At 42.2% G+C, this 18,202-nt stretch overlaps 1 protein-coding gene across 1 annotated transcript in view; it reads left to right on the forward strand.

Annotated features, from left to right (window-relative positions):
• LOC119407424 (platelet endothelial cell adhesion molecule-like) overlaps nt 1–16,027 on the forward strand; it is a 38,568-nt gene extending 22,541 nt beyond the window's left edge. The window contains exon 6 of the mRNA XM_037677806.1: nt 15,850–16,027. Coding sequence (XP_037533734.1) covers nt 15,850–16,027 — 178 coding nt within the window. The remainder of the gene's footprint in view (nt 1–15,849) is intronic.
• Nucleotides 16,028–18,202: the final 2,175 nt, after the last annotated feature.

Genomic DNA, 18,202 nt, shown 5'->3' on the forward strand with positions numbered 1-18,202 from the left:
TAGGTATAGATTGACATAAAAGCATTAAAATAATCATTTCTATATCAGGATGAAGTCCAAAAAGCTCTGAAAATAATGAAAAAGGGGAAGGCAGAAGGACCTGATGACATACCAGTGGAGGTTTGGAAATGTCTTAGAGAGATGGCAGTGAGGTTTTTGACTCAAATATTTAATGGCATATTTGAGGGTGAGAAAATGCCTGAGGAATGGTGAAGTGTGCTGGTGCCCTTTTTAAGAACAAGGGTGATGTACAGAGTTGTGAAAACTACAGGGCATTTAAGTTGATGAGCCACACAATGGGTATGTTTACATGGACATAAGTAACCGGATCAAATGGCCGGTCGGAATAAAAGTGTGTCATGTAAACGCTCCGTTCGGGTTATTTTTTGTGTATTCGGCGCGATCCGTTATAATTTCTGATCAGAACGAAACGGGTAGTTTACGCCGATCCGAAACCCGATTGGTGCGCATGTAAACGCTTGATCTGTTCATTTTTATCTGATGGTGAAAAACTGACCTGACTGCGCATGTGCGACTTTGCCATTTCCGCCTGGCTAACGCTAATAATATTAGCATGTCAGGGAAGTAAAACTGGTCGGTGAGTGACACAACATTTCTACTAGAAACTTTTAAAGAGCTCAAAATGATTTCTATTACCTGTAGCTCAGTCAGGGAGTGCAATAACGTCTCCAACATCATTAAAACCTGTTGCGGGTCCATTTTGGGTGCTCAGGTTTGTTTACGTTCACCCAGAAGTAGAACTTCTTCTTCAGTGGTTTTTTAAGGAGAGTTTACCACACTGCGCATGTCAGTACTGCTGTTCAGAACAAAGCCCGCTGCATGTAAACGCTCATCATGAACAGATTGTGCCCATGTAAACAACACATTTGAATTATTCAAACAGAACACATTTCAATCCGGTCAGAGAATTCTGCGCATGTAAACATAGCTAATGAAGATCTTGGAGAAAGTTGTGGAAGCAAGACTTAGGCGAGAGATGACTGTGAGCAGCAGTATGGTTTCATGCCAAGAAAAAGCACCACACATGCCATCTTTGCTTTAATGATGCTGATGGAGAAGTACAGAGAGGGTCAGAAAGAATTCCATTGTGTCTTTGTGGATTTAGAAAAAGCATATGACAGAGTGCTGAGGGAGGAGGTGTGGTATCTGGAGTGGCAGAGAAGAACGTTACTGGTACAGGAAATGTATGAGGACAGCAGGACAATGGTGTGCTGTAGGAGTGACAGATAGCTTCAAGGTGGAGGTGGGAGTGCATCAAGGATCAGCTCTGAGCCTCTTCTTCTTTGCTCTAGTCATAGACTGACTAACAGCTGAGGTCATGTAGGAATCCCCGTGGACTATGATCTTTGCAGATGACAATGTGATCTGTGGTGAGAACAGGGAACACGTGGAAGAGAACTTGAAGAGGTGGAGGTATGCATTTGAAAGAAGAGGAATGAAGTCAGCCTTAGTAAACAGAGTACATGTGTGTGAATGAACATGTGTGTGAATGAGAGGGAGGCCGGTGGAACAGTGAGGCTACAAGAAGCAGAGGTCACAAAAGTGCAGGACTTCAAGTACTTTGGGTCCACTGTCCAGGAAAATGGGGAAAGTGTTAGAAGAGGTAAAAAAGAGAGTCCAGGCAGAATGGAGTGGATGGAGAAGTTTCAGGAGTGATTTGTGACAAAAGAATGTCTGCAAAGGTCAAAGGAAAAATGTACAAGACAGTGGTGAGACCCGCTATATTGTATGGTCTGGAGACAGAGACATTGACAAAAAGACAGGAGAAAGAACTGGAAGTGGCAGAAATGAAGATGCTGAGGTTCTTCTTAGGAGTGACAAAGATGGATAAGATTAGGAATGAGCTCATCAGAGGTACAGCACAGGTTGAACAACTGAGAGATAAAGTCAGAGGCCAGACTGAGATGGTTTGGACATGTCCAGAGGAGGGACAGTGGGTATATTGGTAGAAGGATGGTAGAAATGCAGTTGCCAGGAAAATTACAACGAGGAGATATATGGATGCAGTTAGAGAGGACATAGAGGTAGTTGGAGTGAGGACAGAGGATGCAGAGGACAGAGTAAGATGGAGGAGGATGACTCGCTGTGGTGACCCCTAAAGAGTGAAAAATCGAAAGAAGATATTTTATAATGTTTATTTTTTTTACAGCAGCTGTGTCCAGTCCTGTCAGCTTTTTCTCTCCTCTGCTGATTGTTGGACCAGTTATTGGAATAATTTTCATGATTTTCCTGCTCTTATTGTGGTGCTGCAGACAGCCTAAAGGTGAGACTCTTTTCTTCACATTCCAGATCATTGTAATTAACTGATAATAAACTATTTTAAAACTATACAGATTCATTTGGATGTTATGACACAAACTACCAGCAAAATTGTCAAGTTCACTAATTTAAATTCTGTTGTGACTTGGCGCTATATAAATAAACTGAAGTCATCTCAGGGCATTGAACCGAAATATTCATAGCCATAGATTAAGCCATAGAAGAAGCAAACGCGTGCTTCCGCGGCACCTGCAGCCTTCATTCAAACGACGCGGCATTGATGAAGGCACGCACAGGAGCGCCACGCGTCTCACCGCATTGGTGTCAAACGCGTGCTCCCGCGGCGTCAACAGTTTTCACACGCCTCTCCTCAACACATGCCGGTCCACATAGACATGATTGTGAACCCGCAGCCCGAGCGCGGCACAGATGCGCTCTGAGCCCTTTTGAGGATGCCTCACCTTGGGTCACGCGGAACACACTTTGGCGGCGCATGACGACGATCGGGGCGGTAGACTGGCTGACATCCGTAAAAACATGACGCACCACATAAACGTGCGCCCACTCCACGAACGTTACGCGGAGTGGCTGCGAGCTTGCTCGCCAGACAGATGGATGGCCAAGCTGATAAGTAGGGGTTACACGCTCCAACTTGCAGCCCAACCCCTTCCGTTTGGAGGAGTTTTAGAGATGGTCCTGTCATCACCAGACCAGGTCTCATCCCTAAATGCAGAAGTCCAGGGGTTCCCAACGGAGAGGAAAACACAGGTTTTTTTACTCACGTTACTTCCTGGTTCCAAAATGGACCAGAGGAACGAGACCGATTTTGGACCTGTCAGTTTTCAACAAGGCGATCGTGGGCAGAACGCTTCACATGTTGACGGCGGGAAGCAGTGGCACAGGCTCAGGTGTTGACGTCACACCAGCTAATTCTGGGCTTCGCCATAAATTGGGAAAAAAAGCTCTATTCTCCCGGCACAGACAATTGTTATCTGGGAGTGGGGCTAAACTCGACCACCATGAGGGCTCGTTTATTCGTTTATCACAGACGAGAATCGACACTCTAAGAGTCCAGCTCCGCCACGTAAGACCAGGCAGAGTAGTAACAGCTATTTTCTGTCATGAAGCTGTTAGGAACGATGTCGTCAGCTCACACAGTGGCAACCACGAGACGCCTCCAGAGATGGTTTGCTCGTCTGCGCGTGGATCCGGTGAAGCAAAAGAGATGGACGATCACGGTTCCTCCCTCCGTGAGAACAGATCTCCGACACTGGGAAACCCCCTGGTTCTGTTGGAGGGAGTCTCCGTCAGCAGACCTACGTCACAGTGTCAGTCTTCACAGATGCGTCGTTGTCAGGTTGGGGAGTGACATCCCTATCTCGAGCTGTAGGGGCGCTGTGGCCTCTCACACAACAACTCATATAAACGTTCTAGAATGTCGCACTGTTCTGAATGTGATTCAACACTTTGCTCCTGTGTTGCAGAATCAACACGTTTTGATTCACACAGCCAACAAGGTTACTGCTGCTTACATAAACTGGCAGGGGGGTGTACACTCAGCCCAAATGTTCACATTGCGAGAAAATTACTGTGTTGGGCACACCAAAATCTGCTCTCCATCAGAGCAGTTTACATCCCCGGTGTTCTGAAAAAGGGGCAGATGTGATGTCCAAGGGCGGTCCGCGTCACGGGGACTGGACCCTCCACCTCGATCTGATGGCCCAGACGTGGCAGAAATTTGGCAAAGCGGCTGTGGATCTGTTTGCGACACGAGAAAATGCTCAGTGTCAACTATGGTTTTCACTGATCCCGCGAGACGAACCACCGCTGGGGGTGGACGCGTTTGCTCACATCCCATGGCCCAAAACGCTTCTTGTGCGTTCCCCCTACCTCCTTTGATATTACGATTTCTGAACCGATTTCAGGAGGAGGGAATGACAGCTCTCCTGGTGGCTCCCGAGCGCGTGAATGCACCATGGTTCCCGGTTCTATGACGCCTGTTATCGGGGCGCCCGTGGAAACTGCCTTGGAGGGAGGACGATCTCCTCCAGGTGGGAGGAGCGATCAGGAGTTACCCAGAAATAGGCCAGCAACTGTAGTGAACTTGACCTGATGTCAAAACTGTCATTTCATTGATTTGAATCCAGAAATACAGGTTGACTCATCCTGAGACTTTCTTTCTTGATTTCAAGTGAAAGAACACTCTCTTTTCTATTATCATTACTATTTTACAAATGTTGATAATCAAAGTGTTTTAGTTCAAACCATTTTAGATGTTGCAGTGAACTAATCAATTTTATTAACTGTGAAACAGTGTAATGATTTTTTAATCCTCATGCAAAGTTAGAATTCATGTTAAGGCCTGTTACAGAGTAATTATGCATTTTCTGATGTTCTGTCTTTGAATGAGCAGTGTACGTTAGTTCCAAGGTCGGAATCTAAGCAGACAAGTTGTTGGAACGAATGGTCGTTGTTTTACATCCTCTCAGACGTAAACAGAGAAGTTGGCACCTGTTTCTCCAAACTCGTCCAAACATTTCTCTCTCTGTCTCTGAGAACATGTTCAATCTGTCCCATAACATTCTTGCTGTTTTTCTGACTTCTAGTAACCTCTTACGTCACAAAACACACCCCTGTCTGGTCGATATTGACCAATGGGAAGACTCCCAAATGAACCGGAAATAGAGCTCTTTAAAATGTCGGTACTTCCTAGTTCTCCCAGTTCGGTGAAGTGGCAGTTCTGTGATTTGCCCAGTTCTCAGTTCTGTGAGTTCTGTGCAGTTGCTGTTGGGTCGAAGTTCCTGCCGAGTTGGGTCGACAGTTGAAGCTGGGTTGGCAGGACATGACCACAGAGCTCCTCCGAGTTTTATGGGATTATAACACTTCCACCTCTGGGTGGAACTCTGACGGACTCCACTCATGTGAAGTCCACTTGCTGAGGTGAGCTTGTGTCGGACGGAATCTCGTCACTACTTCGGACGATTCACAGCCATCCTACGGAGACGCTGGACAGGTAGCGTTAACTGGAACTCCGTATCCGCTGATTCATCTTCAGAGAGGTAACGAGTCAAGTTTACTACTGAGCGTACCGAGGAAAAGCTGGGTTCGAATGGAGAGTGCTGTTTCTGAGTGCCGACATAAACATTCTCCCTCATCCATCTTTTACTTCCTTTAAACTCCATCTTTCCATCTTTAAAATTCTTCTATCAAGTAGAAATCATTCCAGATATTTTAGAAATGTCTGTGTAAAGTTTCAACCATCGCGGTATGGTTTTCTAATTGTACAGCTTGCTGATTAATTATGTTGTTATTTTTCAATTTGCCAAATTAATGTAAATGTTTGATGTTAAACTTTGATTCTGTAAATAAATGACCACATTCATTTTGATGGGTCAAAGATAAATAACGTCTCACGTTACATTTTATTAAATTCAATGCACGTTTTATTCAGTCCAGAAAAATGAGAGAATCCGTTTTAATTGATGAATATATCTCAGCATCTGTTCATCTACACACCTGTGGGTCTGGCCGCTGAGCGGATCCGCTTAGAGAGGATGGGTCTCCCGCAAGATGTAGTGCGCACAATCCAGGATTCACGTGCTGCATCCACCACAGCGCTGTACACATCAAAGTGGACAGTTTTTTAGGGCTGGTGTATAGAGAAAGTTGTAGAGGCCACCTCATGTCCACTAGGCGGCGTGTTGTCCTTTCTACAGCAGCTGATGGAAAGAAATTTGGTGTTCAGCACGATTAAAACATATGCTGCAGCCATCTCTTCTTGTCACAAAGGTTTTGGAGACAGAACAGCTTTTAAACATCCGCTGATGAAGCGTTTTTTAAAAGGTGTACAGAGACGCAGGCCTGTTTCACGCCCATTTGCTCCACAGTGGGATTTAACGCTGGTCCTGCGGGCTCTGATCAAGCTCCATTTGAGCCACTGAATCAGGTTCCAATTAAATTCTTGTCTCTTAAAACAGCCCTGCTTCTGGCTTTAACATCAGTTAAGAGGGTGAGTGACTTATCTGCTCTTTCTGTCGCTCCGTCATTTCTTAGAATTCAGGCTGATGGCAGCTTAGCTGATCTAAGACCGAATCCAGCTTTTATGCCTAAAACATCACAAGCTCTTTTAATCAAGAGTGATATCGTTGGAGGGGGTTTTCCCCTCCCCCCACAAATCAGAAGAAGAAACATCTTTCCATCTGCTCTGTCCTGTGCGGGCGTTGACGTGTTACATAGCGCACTGCTGCAATGCGTCAAACTCAACATTTGTTTGTGCATTATAGAGATGCATCTGCAGGTCACCCGTTATCCACCCAGCGCCTGTCACACTGGCTGTGTGAGGCCCTTTCTGAAGCCTACAGAGCATCAGATTTAGAGCCTCCTGATAACCTCAGGGCGCACTCGACCAGAGGTATCGCATCTTCGACTGCTCTGCATAATGGTATGACAATGCAGGATATTTGCACTGCGGCCGCGTGGTCAACACCCTGCTCATTTATTCGCTTCTATCTACATGATGTGACGGCTCATTCCATGACACTTTCTGTCCTTAGTGTTTTAACAGAATGAATATTGTTGTTTCAGGGAACCCCGTTTAAACTCACACCTGACTACATGCATTACAGTGTGATATGTTATCAGCCACATGTTGTGACTGTTATTTTGGTTCTATTGTCATTAATCAGTTCATGACAATTGTTATCAATCAGTTTATATGATTATTAATCTGCTCACTTGTTATTATTAATCTGTTCATATTGTTCAGCCGTGAATCTGTTGATTCATGGCCCTTTTTCAGCATCTTCCTTCCCCGTTGAAAGTTTCCGTGGCGTTCATGCACTCAGAACACATAACTACACAGCATGCGTCTGTGCATGGTACGCATAATTACGCAACACGTAATTAGGCACATGGAGAGCTGAGTGACAAGACGTTTTTTGGGCAAGCTGCCGCTTCGTATGGTGTTCGAATGGACCCAGTGAGGCGAGGACCACATCTGCTTCGCGCTTAACCCACTAAGTGACAGCTCTTAAAGGGCGAAGCCTATACGAAATAGAACGTTGGTTACGTACTGTAACCCCAGATTCTATGAGTATAGGCGTAGCCCTTTAAGCGTCGGGCCTCACTGGCTCCTAATGGCTGAAGAAAAAGCTATTTGGGAGCCAATTACCCGCTCTTAACGTAATTTATATGGACCGGGTGGGACCTACACAGCAGGTGGGCGTGGACTAAATTTTTCAGTGCAATGCTTCGCATGACGGGATAAACCCACCAAGCGACAGCTCTTAAAGGGCTACACATATACTCATAGAATCTGGGGTTACAGTACGTAACCAACGTTTTTATATGTGCCCCCCCCCCCCCAACATCTTGGCCACCCTTGTGCCACCCCTTGCAAATAAGTCTAGCTCCACCCCTGCTTTAAAGTGGCACTTATGTTGTGTAAATTCAAAGGAACAAACAATCCAAAGTTTATTTTTAATTGTAAACATCAAACTAAGAGAATGCCAAGGGAGGATGAAGTTCTTTAAACACCACTGTATAACCCTAACACAAAGATGGAACATTAAGTACATTTAATTATAATAAATTCATTGCAAAACCAATAAATTTTTCTTAAAGATGATCTCCTTCACAGGAAAGTGGAGTCCTGCAGCAGCGAGAGATGAAGCAGTTTCTTGTGACTTCAGCTCAGTATCAGCTCTAGATAATGATGCTGTGTAGCTGCACGCTGTGGTGGATTATTCTGCACTTTGTTACAGGAGATCAAACTCATCAACAACCTTACAAGTTTGATGTTTCATTTTTATTTAATGGTGTTTGTAATAAGAGCAAGCTTTAATGAGCATTAGTAGTTGTTTCTCTGTGAACTTTATTGATATTTTTAAAGAATCTTTGTATTTCATTTGATCTTTGATGCTTTTTATTCTGTATTTCAAGAAGTCTGAATATTTTTTTTCTGCTTTTATAGATTTTGTTCATCAGTGAGCTGTCAGTTGTTGTTTGCTTGTGTTACATTTGAGTAATGTGTTGATTAAATGATTTACATCCAAATTTCTTTAAACTGTCTCACAGCACATGAGATGTTTCAGGATTAAAAAAGAAACAAAGGCTCTTAAACATCATTCCGTTATTCAGGATTCAAATCATTCCATAATTCAGAAGAACTGAAGTATATTATTTAAAAAAAAAAAATTCTGCATTAAAATGGGCTGAACAGATCAAATTTCATTTTCTGAGGTTTAAAAAACAAAAATGCAACAAGTTATACTCGTGGAGACTTCAGTGTAGAGATATACCTGCATCCCTGAATGTCATGTTGTAACAGACTTTTATTTCTGTAACTGAGCAGTTCATTCTGTAAAGATGTTTCTGAAAAAAAAAAAAAAAAAACTCCATCCCTTGAACAACTGAGACATCCCACCCCACCCCCATTTCAGAACCTGGGGCAGTTTAAAGTTTGTTTTCAGCATCTCTAACTCTGGAAAGTGTCAAAAGAAGACTTTTATGGTTGGTAAGACAACCAAAGATCCATAAATCTGAATAATATTGGAACACCCTTTCTGTGAACCCCACAAAATGGACGTTTGAGTTAACACAGATCACCCAGGATATCTGGTATCGACTTGTACCAGCCTCTATCAGACTATCCCATCAACGATCATAAATAACAGAAAGCCTCGACTCTGTTCAAAGGAATTCCAACTTTGACACTTGAGTCCCATTTCCTGCATGTAGAAAACGGACAGACTTTTTATTCACATTCTAGAAGAATTAATACTGTTTTTCTGTAAAGAAAGAAGTGTTTACTGGGAATAACTAAATAACTGCCTTGTTGTTTCCCTTACAGCCGGCAATAACCTGTGTAGGCCAAAATTTACAAACTTGTTTTCTGTTTATAAGGTGGACAAAGTGTTTGTATTGTTTAACCTAATTTAAAGTTGATAAGCGTCTTAAATGATTTTATTTGATGACTTTCAACAGAGCAGATGAAAATAATTTATTTAGTGGATACAAGTTCAGCCCTTTCATTTTGATTGATTCAAATCGACCACCTCTTTCAAATCAGAGGTGTGGCCATTTGTTTACAAGAGAGGAAGACCTCTCAGAATAAGGAGAGAAGAGAGAGAGATGAGAGAAAAGAGAGAGAGGGAGACAGAAGAAGAAATGATGATGAAGTGATGACGACCTCCCTAGGATATGATTAAGCTCTAAGATCCAACCTTCAGAAGACTTCCAAGGAGAAAATTAGCTCAAACTTTGGGCAAAGTTTGATAGAATCCTTTTCAGCAATCAAAACACCTGCAGTTTTCATCACAGAGTTAACAACAGCTGTCCAGAACTCCAGGAAACGCTCCAGGCTGACCGTTCGAGCCAGTGAACACAACTCTTCGTCTTGAGGTCAGGGATGTGAAGAATTACAACGTTACATCACCAGACCATCGGATCATAGAGAGTCAAATATCTGGTATCTCTGGCAGCCTTTGAAGACGACTCCTGGTAGGAAAAGCTGAGCTGATACTCTGACAGTTGACTGGTGTTAAAGAATTTAGATAATTAACCAAATTAGTATTACCTCAGTTCAGTAATTATTTTTCTTTAAATTTCAGACCAAATTTTAACTATTGAACGATAAAAAGTAGACACTGTTGAAATTTCAAAATCGTTCAACATTGCATCTTGTATTGGTTTGGTAAAGCACGTAGAATAATTTCATTCATCTGTTAATCCCTGCGAACAAGTAATTTTTATGGTCACTTAATTTCCATTTAACTCCAGTTGGGAACAAAGCCTTCATTTTAAATGTCAGAAATAATTGTCAACAGTTGTTTTATCATACATGGTTAAATAAACATCACAAAATTGTATTAAAACGTGTGTGTTTGACTTATGACATCTGAATCCTTCATATAAAAGAACTTGCGGTGTAAAAGGGTAATTCGAGGTAATTAAATAATAATCTGAATTATTTTAAGATCTTCAGACGTTCTCTCAGAGCTGAGAGTGGTGCCCCTTCAAAATAAAAGTCATAACGAATTTTAACTATTAAATCACCCTTCCCGCTACATCAGCATCAACTAGATGTAACATTTCATGTTGTCATAATCAACACACTGTTTCTTTACTGCTTGTTTAATAAAACAATTCCAACAAATATTGTTTCTTGTATTTGAGCAAACATTCTTTAGTTTGTAGTTAATAGAAGTACAAGATTTAATCTAATTTTTTTTCTTTACGTCACTGTTTTGCTGGAGCTCATTCACTTCTTGTGGTTCTAAAACTAAAAGAAGAATTTCACCATATTGTGCAGACAAGTCAAAGTTTCTGTACTGGAGTAATGGGATACTTTACAGCAGTGGTTCACAGACTTTTCACTTTCTAAACCTCAAAATAATGTTAGCAGAGGTGAGAGATAGTGAGCCCAACTATTAATCATTTGAACATAAAAGCTTTGCTAATGACCCTGGTAAACAAGAAAATAAAACAAACAGTCTTAACAAGAATTATTTAATAGTCATGATGTCTGAGTGGTGAAGTCATGCATGGAAGCAAAGTTAAATCAGGTTATGACTGCTTGAAAAACATTTTATATCAGAGTCAGAGTAGTCAGAGATTCTTTATTGTCATTCGCACCTCATGTGGTACATGTGGTGGAGCGAAATTATGTACACAGGGTCCCAGTTATATCCAACAATAAAATGTAAAAGAAAAACAGTAATAACATCTAAGATATGAACTAAGAAAAAAATCAATTAAATATACACTAAGCACTCATAACATAAAAACATTACGTCGAACATCAGCACACACATGAACACGTCTGTGTGAGCAGATGAGCACACATGAACACATCAACATTGAAACAGATCAGCAGCAACATGAAACAGATCAGCAGCAACATGATGTGATTTTTTTCACAGTGATTATTCTGGTTAGATGTTCATGAGTCTTACTACCTCAGGGTAGAAGCTGTTCCTCAGTCTAATGGTTCTACACTTAATGCTCCTCAACCTCCTTCCTGAGGGGAGTGGGGCAAAGTGTGTGTGCTGGGTGAGTGGGGTCCTTCATGATGCAGGTGGCCCTCTTCCTGCATCTAGAGGTGTAGATGTCTGTGATGGTGGGGAGACTGACTCAGACAGACTTCTATGCAGCCTTCACCACTCTCTGCAAAGCTTTTCTTTCTGCAGCTGTGCAGTCTCCATGCCACACGTTGATGCTGGAGCACAGGATGCTCTCCACTGCACACCTGTAGAAGGAGGTGAGGACTGAGCTTCCCAGACCAGCTCGTCTCAACTCCCTGAGGAAGTAGAGTCTCTGATGAGCTTTCTTGATCAGGCTGGTGGTGTTGTTGCTCCAGCTGAAGTTGTCATTCATGTGTACACACAAGTACTTGTAGCTGGAGACCACTTCCACCGCAGATCCTCTTATGTTCAGAGGGGTGTAGGTGTTTTTGTTCCTTCTGAAATCCACAATCTTCTCCTTTGTCTTCTTCACATTGATGTGAAGGTTATTCTCTTTGCACCAGATCTCCAGGTGTTCCACCTCCTGCCTGTAGCTGGACTCATCATTGTTTGTGATGCATCCCACCACCACTGTATCATCTGCAAACTTTACAATTTGACAGCCTGGATGGGTAGCTGCACAATCATACATGAGCAGAGTAAACAGGAGGGGGCTCAACACACATCCCTGAGGAGAGCCGGTGCTGAGGGTTATGGTGGAGGAGGAGAAGTTGTGGATCCTCACTGACTGTGGTCTGTTTAAGAAGTCTAGGACCTAGTTGCAAATGGAGGGGCTTAGTCCTAGTGAGAATAGTTTGTCCATCGTTTGGGGGATCATGGTGTTGAAGGCGGATGTGAAGTCCACAAAGAGCATACAGACGTAAGAGTTTTTCTGCTCCAGGTGGTTGAGCACAGTGTGGACCACCGAGGAGATGGCATCCTCCATTGATCGGTTCTCACGGTATGCATACAGATGAGGGTCCTCGTTGATGTTGATTGTTGTTTTGATGTGAGTCATGACCAGTTTTTCAAAGCATTTGTCTGCCATCCTACGGAGACGCTGGACCGGTAGCTTAACTGGAGCTCCGTTTCCACTGATTCATCGTCAGAGAGGTAACGAGTCGAGTTTACTACAGAGCGTACTGAGGAAAGCTGGGTTCGAATGGAGGGTGCCGTTCTGTTCAACACTTTTCACTCACACACACCATCTCCCTCCCTCTAAACTTCATCTTTCCATCTTTAAAATTCTTCTATCCTGCTAGAAATCATTCCAGATATTTCCAGAAATGTCTGTGGTGAAGCTTGAGGTTTTCAACCATCGCCGTATGGTTAATCAAATTGTACAGCTTGCAAAATTAGCCATGTTGTTGTTGAAATCATTTTGCCAAATTAATGTAAATGTGTGATGTTAAACTTTGATTCTGTAAATAAATGACGCATTCATTTGATGGGTCAAAGAAAATTAACGTCTCACGATACATTTTATTAAATTCAATGCACGACATTATACAGTCCAGAAAAATGAAAGAATCCGTTTAATTTATGAATATATCATGCATATGTTCATCTACATCTGCATTCAGCCAAGGTTTTCTGTTTTGGTAGCTTTTAACCTATCTGATAGTGGAGACTGTGTCAGTACATGTACTTTTTTTTTTTTCTTCCCCCCCTTGTCCTGTCCGGCATTGTGACACTTAGAATTATTGTCTGAGTGTCAAAGTGATGCCCAACAGATTTACTTTCACAAGCAGAGCATTATGGCTGGCCTTAATGCTCCACTTGATATATAAATTAAATTTTATTAGAATATGCGTTGGGTTTGTTTCAGATGTAATGGACACGGGGACGGAAAACAAAGCAGAAAAGTGAGAGAAGAGTTAAAATGTAAAGAAGGAGATAGGAATAGGGGAGAGAGAGAGAGGGATAAAGCGAACACAAATCAACATCATTGAAGTCTTCCTCTAGACCTGCGGAAAAAAAACAAAAAAAACAAAACGAGAAACCACAACAACAAACAACTTATATAATGATATTTATAACATCATTAGAAAGTATTTTATACAGTACATGGTAATACAATATATATTTGATGGCCGCCACAACCCAAATGACTGTGTATCTTATAAACACCTGAATCTAAACACCTGTGTGAGCATGCTTGCCATTATAAGGATTCTCCATAAAAATGTTCAATAGTGGATGTGGGGACCCATAAACCCGTCCCCACAAGACACAAAGGTAACACAGGGAAGACCGGAACCACAGACACACAGAGGCCCCCAAGTCTGGAACTCCGGTAGTCCCCCAACAGGGACACTTGCACCCCCCAGAGAGAGAAGCAAAGGGAAGCCCCGGGCGATCCCCAGCAACCACAATGCAGAAACCCCAGGAGGCTGTAGCGACGAGTCAACAGGCCCTGCCGGCAACCCGCCCCTCCAGAGTGGATCCGGCCATGGACACCAAGCCCCGAGGTCATACCACCCCCCACCAGAGGCCCGACAGAGCCAGGGCACCCAGGCCCCCGCAGGCAGCCACCAGGGCGGGCCCGCACACACCCCACCACCCAGCCCCAGTTGCAGGGGGGCCCACCACCAGAGGGGAGCACGACCCAACAAATGGGGGGCCAAAACTGATCTACAGTACATGTACTAATGTAACCCAGAACTGAGGATGTGTATTGGTCCAGATCAAGCAATCCTCCATTTTCAGCAGCTTCTCTAAAAACCTGCCAGTCTGTTCGATCAAAACAATCTCTCAGTATGGGGCCACTGTCCGGGATCCAACATTTAACTTTCACTCTTAAACTGGGCAGTGAATCAACTACAGGTCATAAAAAACCCGAGTTTGCTGCCGTGAAAGTAAAGGGGACGAATAATATTGCACGCCCCACTTTTCAGTTTATTTGTTAAAAAAAAAATTGACACTTCCAATAAATTTCATTCCATTTCACGATTGTGTCCCACTTGTTGTTGACTCTTCACAAAATATTAAAATTTTATATATTTAAGTTTGAAGCCTGAAATGTGGCAAAAGGTTGAAAAGTTCAAGGGGGATGAATATTTTTGCAAGGCACTGTACATGTGTAGGTTTTCTCCAGATACTCCGGTTTCCTCCCACAAACCAAAAACATGCATGTTACACTGATTGGTAACTCTAAATTGTCCCTAGGTGTGAGAGAGAGAGTGAATGGTTGTTTGTCTCGTTTGTCTCTATGTGTCCCTGTTGTATAAAAATATCCTCTATTTATCTTACTGACATTAAATGAGTCACACTCGACAACGGGAGAAGATTTTTTAACAAGTTATACTTGCAAAGACAGATTTCACAACAGGTTATACAGATATACAAGAAGTACATGCATGGAGCCCAGACACGAAAATCGGCCGCAGCATTGTGCAAAGCTTGTATTTATACTTTTGATCTTGAAGTAACAGCTGCACGCCTGCAGCCTCAAATCAGCTCCTCACCCAGCTCTCCCTGCTAAATCAAATACTGTATACCGGTAGTGGGCAGTTAACATACTCAGCCTTAGTAGTTCAAAACATCCATAAACCTGAAAAATTCCCTAACAGGCCCTGTGATGGACTTGTGACTTGTCCAGGGTGTCCCCCGCCTCTCACGCAGTGACTGCTGGATATGGGTACCTGTGACCTGAAAAAGACTAAGTGGATAAAAGATGATGGATGGATGGATGGATGGATGGATAAAACTAAACTAAAGACCATTGATAACACATCACAGAGGCAAAGACTAAAAATAATGGCAGTATATTGATAGAGCAGTGTTGGGTTTATAGATTCCACAGAAAAAGTGATCTCATAGTAATATTTAAAAAGAGGAAATGACAACATTCAAAATACTTTAAATACATGCTGCCTCTCAGCCAACTTATTTACTGCTTTAGTGTCAGAAAATTTTACAAAAAAAGTCATAGTTTAATGTAAAGATGTGAAAAAAAGCATAAATTGGGGTAATTTGAAACAAACTGCTCCAACTTAAATATCTGTTTTCATGTATTTTACATAACCAAACAAAAAAAATTTCATTCTGTTGAACGTCTTACAACCTGAGTTTTACTGAAGAACACACAGAAGTTGTTTGTATTGCTAAGAATAGTTGAATTGTTTAAATTGCTGTGATTAGTTGAAGTGCTTTTAGAGCTACCGCCTGAAAAGATTTCTGTACGTCTTTAACAAATGTATCTCTGATTTACTTAGAAACACATCAGATCTGATCTGTATATGAGATGTTTGCAATCACACCTCTTTATGTACAAAGAGGAACTATAAAACTGGTCAGACTGTTTGTTTCCAGGCTCTTGACACCAAATAATGTTTGATGAGTGCAGGGATTCCTCCATTAACCTGATTCATTGTAGCTTCCAGAGTGGCAGGGAGACACTGATTACATCCAGCTGAATCTGGTTAATGAGCTGCTGAATGGATAGGACTGAGGGTCTCATCAGTTTGACGCTGGTACATTTGTGGCATCAGGGTACAAACTTACAGTGCACCAAACTATTACTAAGCTTTGGTTAAGACTTACCTTGTGCCTCCTTGTCTCCTAGTGATTCCATTGTGCTCCTGTCCTTGATCCTGGAGCTCTATCCTCCTGAGGAGCTTGGCCGCCTTATGTCTCTCTACACCAACCACTCTTCAGGAACTCTTGAGCTTGCCAGTCCTGGAAACACCATCTACAATGCATCGTTGAAGATGGTGGTTATCAAGTCACTCAAAGCGCTTTGAGTGTCTTGATAAGATAGAAAGACCCTATATAAGTACAGTCCATTTACCACCATCAGATGATAACTAAAACTCTTCTTTTGTTCGTCCTACCACAGTTCGTTTTCTCTGCTGCCACTTACCTTCCCTTTCTCACCCTGGACTACTCAGTACGCCTCTTAGAACCTACAAACAGAAAGCAGAGTAAAAAGAAGAACATAATTAGCTCTTCCACTGACTAACTTGTGACTAAGGACAATGATCACCTTCTTGTGTTCCTTGCAGATCCTCCTGGCTTATGTTAGAGAAATTCTCTCGTTCTCTGATGTTTACTCATGTAGTGGACTAGGCCTCCGACCAAAACCTGCCTCTGAAGACCTTCATGGGACAGGAACTGTTATTTCATTGATTTGAATCCAGAAATACAAATTAGCTCATCCAGAGACTGTCTAATTGTATCCTGAACTAATCAATTGAAAGAACACTCTCTTTTTTATATTATCATCACTATTTTACAATATCTTGATAATCAAAGTGTGTTTAGTTCATACCATTTCTAAATGTTGAAGTGAACCACTCATTTTAAATCAACTGTGAAACAGTATTAATGATTTTTTAATCATTTAAATTAGAAATCAAGTTAAATGTCTATTTTACAAAGTAATTATGCATTTTGATCTTCTGTCTGAAATGAGAAGGAGTGATGTCGGTCAAAAGTCGGAGACAGTCAAAAACAAGTTGTTAGAACGGGCTGTCGTGTTTTTAAAACTTTCAGACAGTAAATAAGAAAACTGGCACCTGCAGTGTTAGTCACTTCGCCAAAACATTTCTCAGTCTGTTCCTAAAACATTCTTGCTGTTTTCTTGACTTGAAAAAACCCTTTGACATCACTAGAACCACACCCCTGGTGGTTGCTTCAACCAATCAGGACTTACTAAAAGTGACCGGAAGCAGAACTCTTTAAAAGTCGACACTTCCTGGAACTATTAGGTCTTCTGAGCCTTCTGAGTCTTCTGAGTCTGCTGGAGTAATGTCTTCTAGAGTTTTCTGAAGTTTTGGGAGAGCTCTAGCTGTTCTGGAGTTCTGGAGTTTTTCCACTGCTGAGTGGAACTTCGAACTCAGTTTTCCAGTCTGATGGAGTCATCCATCTCTGCAGGAGTCACGGCGCCTTGCTGTGGCTCCACCAGGCGAATGCCCTATAACTTCTGAGGAAGTTTGTTCTGTTGAACTGAGTATCTCACAACTTCTGCCGAGTCGCAGCCGCCCTGAGGAGACGCTGAAAGGTAGCGTGCCAGGGACCTCTTGACCGTAGCGGACCCATCCTCTGCCAAGGTAAAGAGTCGTCACGAGCTTCACTACAAGTGTAGCGTGGGCGAACTGCGCTTGAAAGGAGCGTGTTGTTCTGGTCTACAGACATACATCTTCCTCCATATTTCCCATCTTTAAAACTCTTCTGTCCTGATCTAGATCTACTTAATCTAGATATCTTTAGAAATGTCTGTCGTTTTTATTAAGTAAAACATGCCAAGTTTTATTAATCAGAACCAGATCAGTCTAATCAAGTGTACAATGTTTTGATGTTAAATTTTGATTCTGTTAATAAATGACCACATTTATTTTGATGGGTCAAAGAAAATTAACGTCTCATGTCACTGATTAAACCATCTACGCACAGTACCTCTGTCACATGGCTGTAAGTAGCTCGAAAAAGAGATAACTCGTTATTTAAATATGACTGTAGTGAAGCTCTGAAGCTAACCTAGCCCTTTAGAACACTACACTCAAAAGACCAGCTCTCACGGCAGGTGAACATTTTTAACTTGCACTTTTACTTGCAAGGTCAGATTTCAGGACTGGTTACATATAAACATACGTAGATGTCTACAAATGAAAACCAGTCACAAAAAAGACACGAGCCACATTACCTGCTCGCTTTTAAATCCCTCTAAGCTCAGTCGCGCTCTTTATAGTTCAGAGGGTGTCCTTGAAGCCAGCTGCAATCTTCTTACACACAGCACTGTTCGTTCACACAAACACTGGTTCATAGGCAGAGATAAGGCAGAGTTTAGGGAGACAGTTGGGCTTGCTTTGGGAGACAACAGAGTTCTTTGTTCTCAGGACAGAAAGGAGGAATGTTCTATGCCACATTAATAAAAACATTCATAATCTTTGACCGAAATCTCCCCGAGTACAGAGATG

This window comes from Nematolebias whitei, chromosome 1, assembly GCF_014905685.2.
Source record: "Nematolebias whitei isolate Nwh7 chromosome 1, NemWhi1, whole genome shotgun sequence".
Classification (NCBI taxonomy): domain Eukaryota; kingdom Metazoa; phylum Chordata; class Actinopteri; order Cyprinodontiformes; family Rivulidae; genus Nematolebias; species Nematolebias whitei.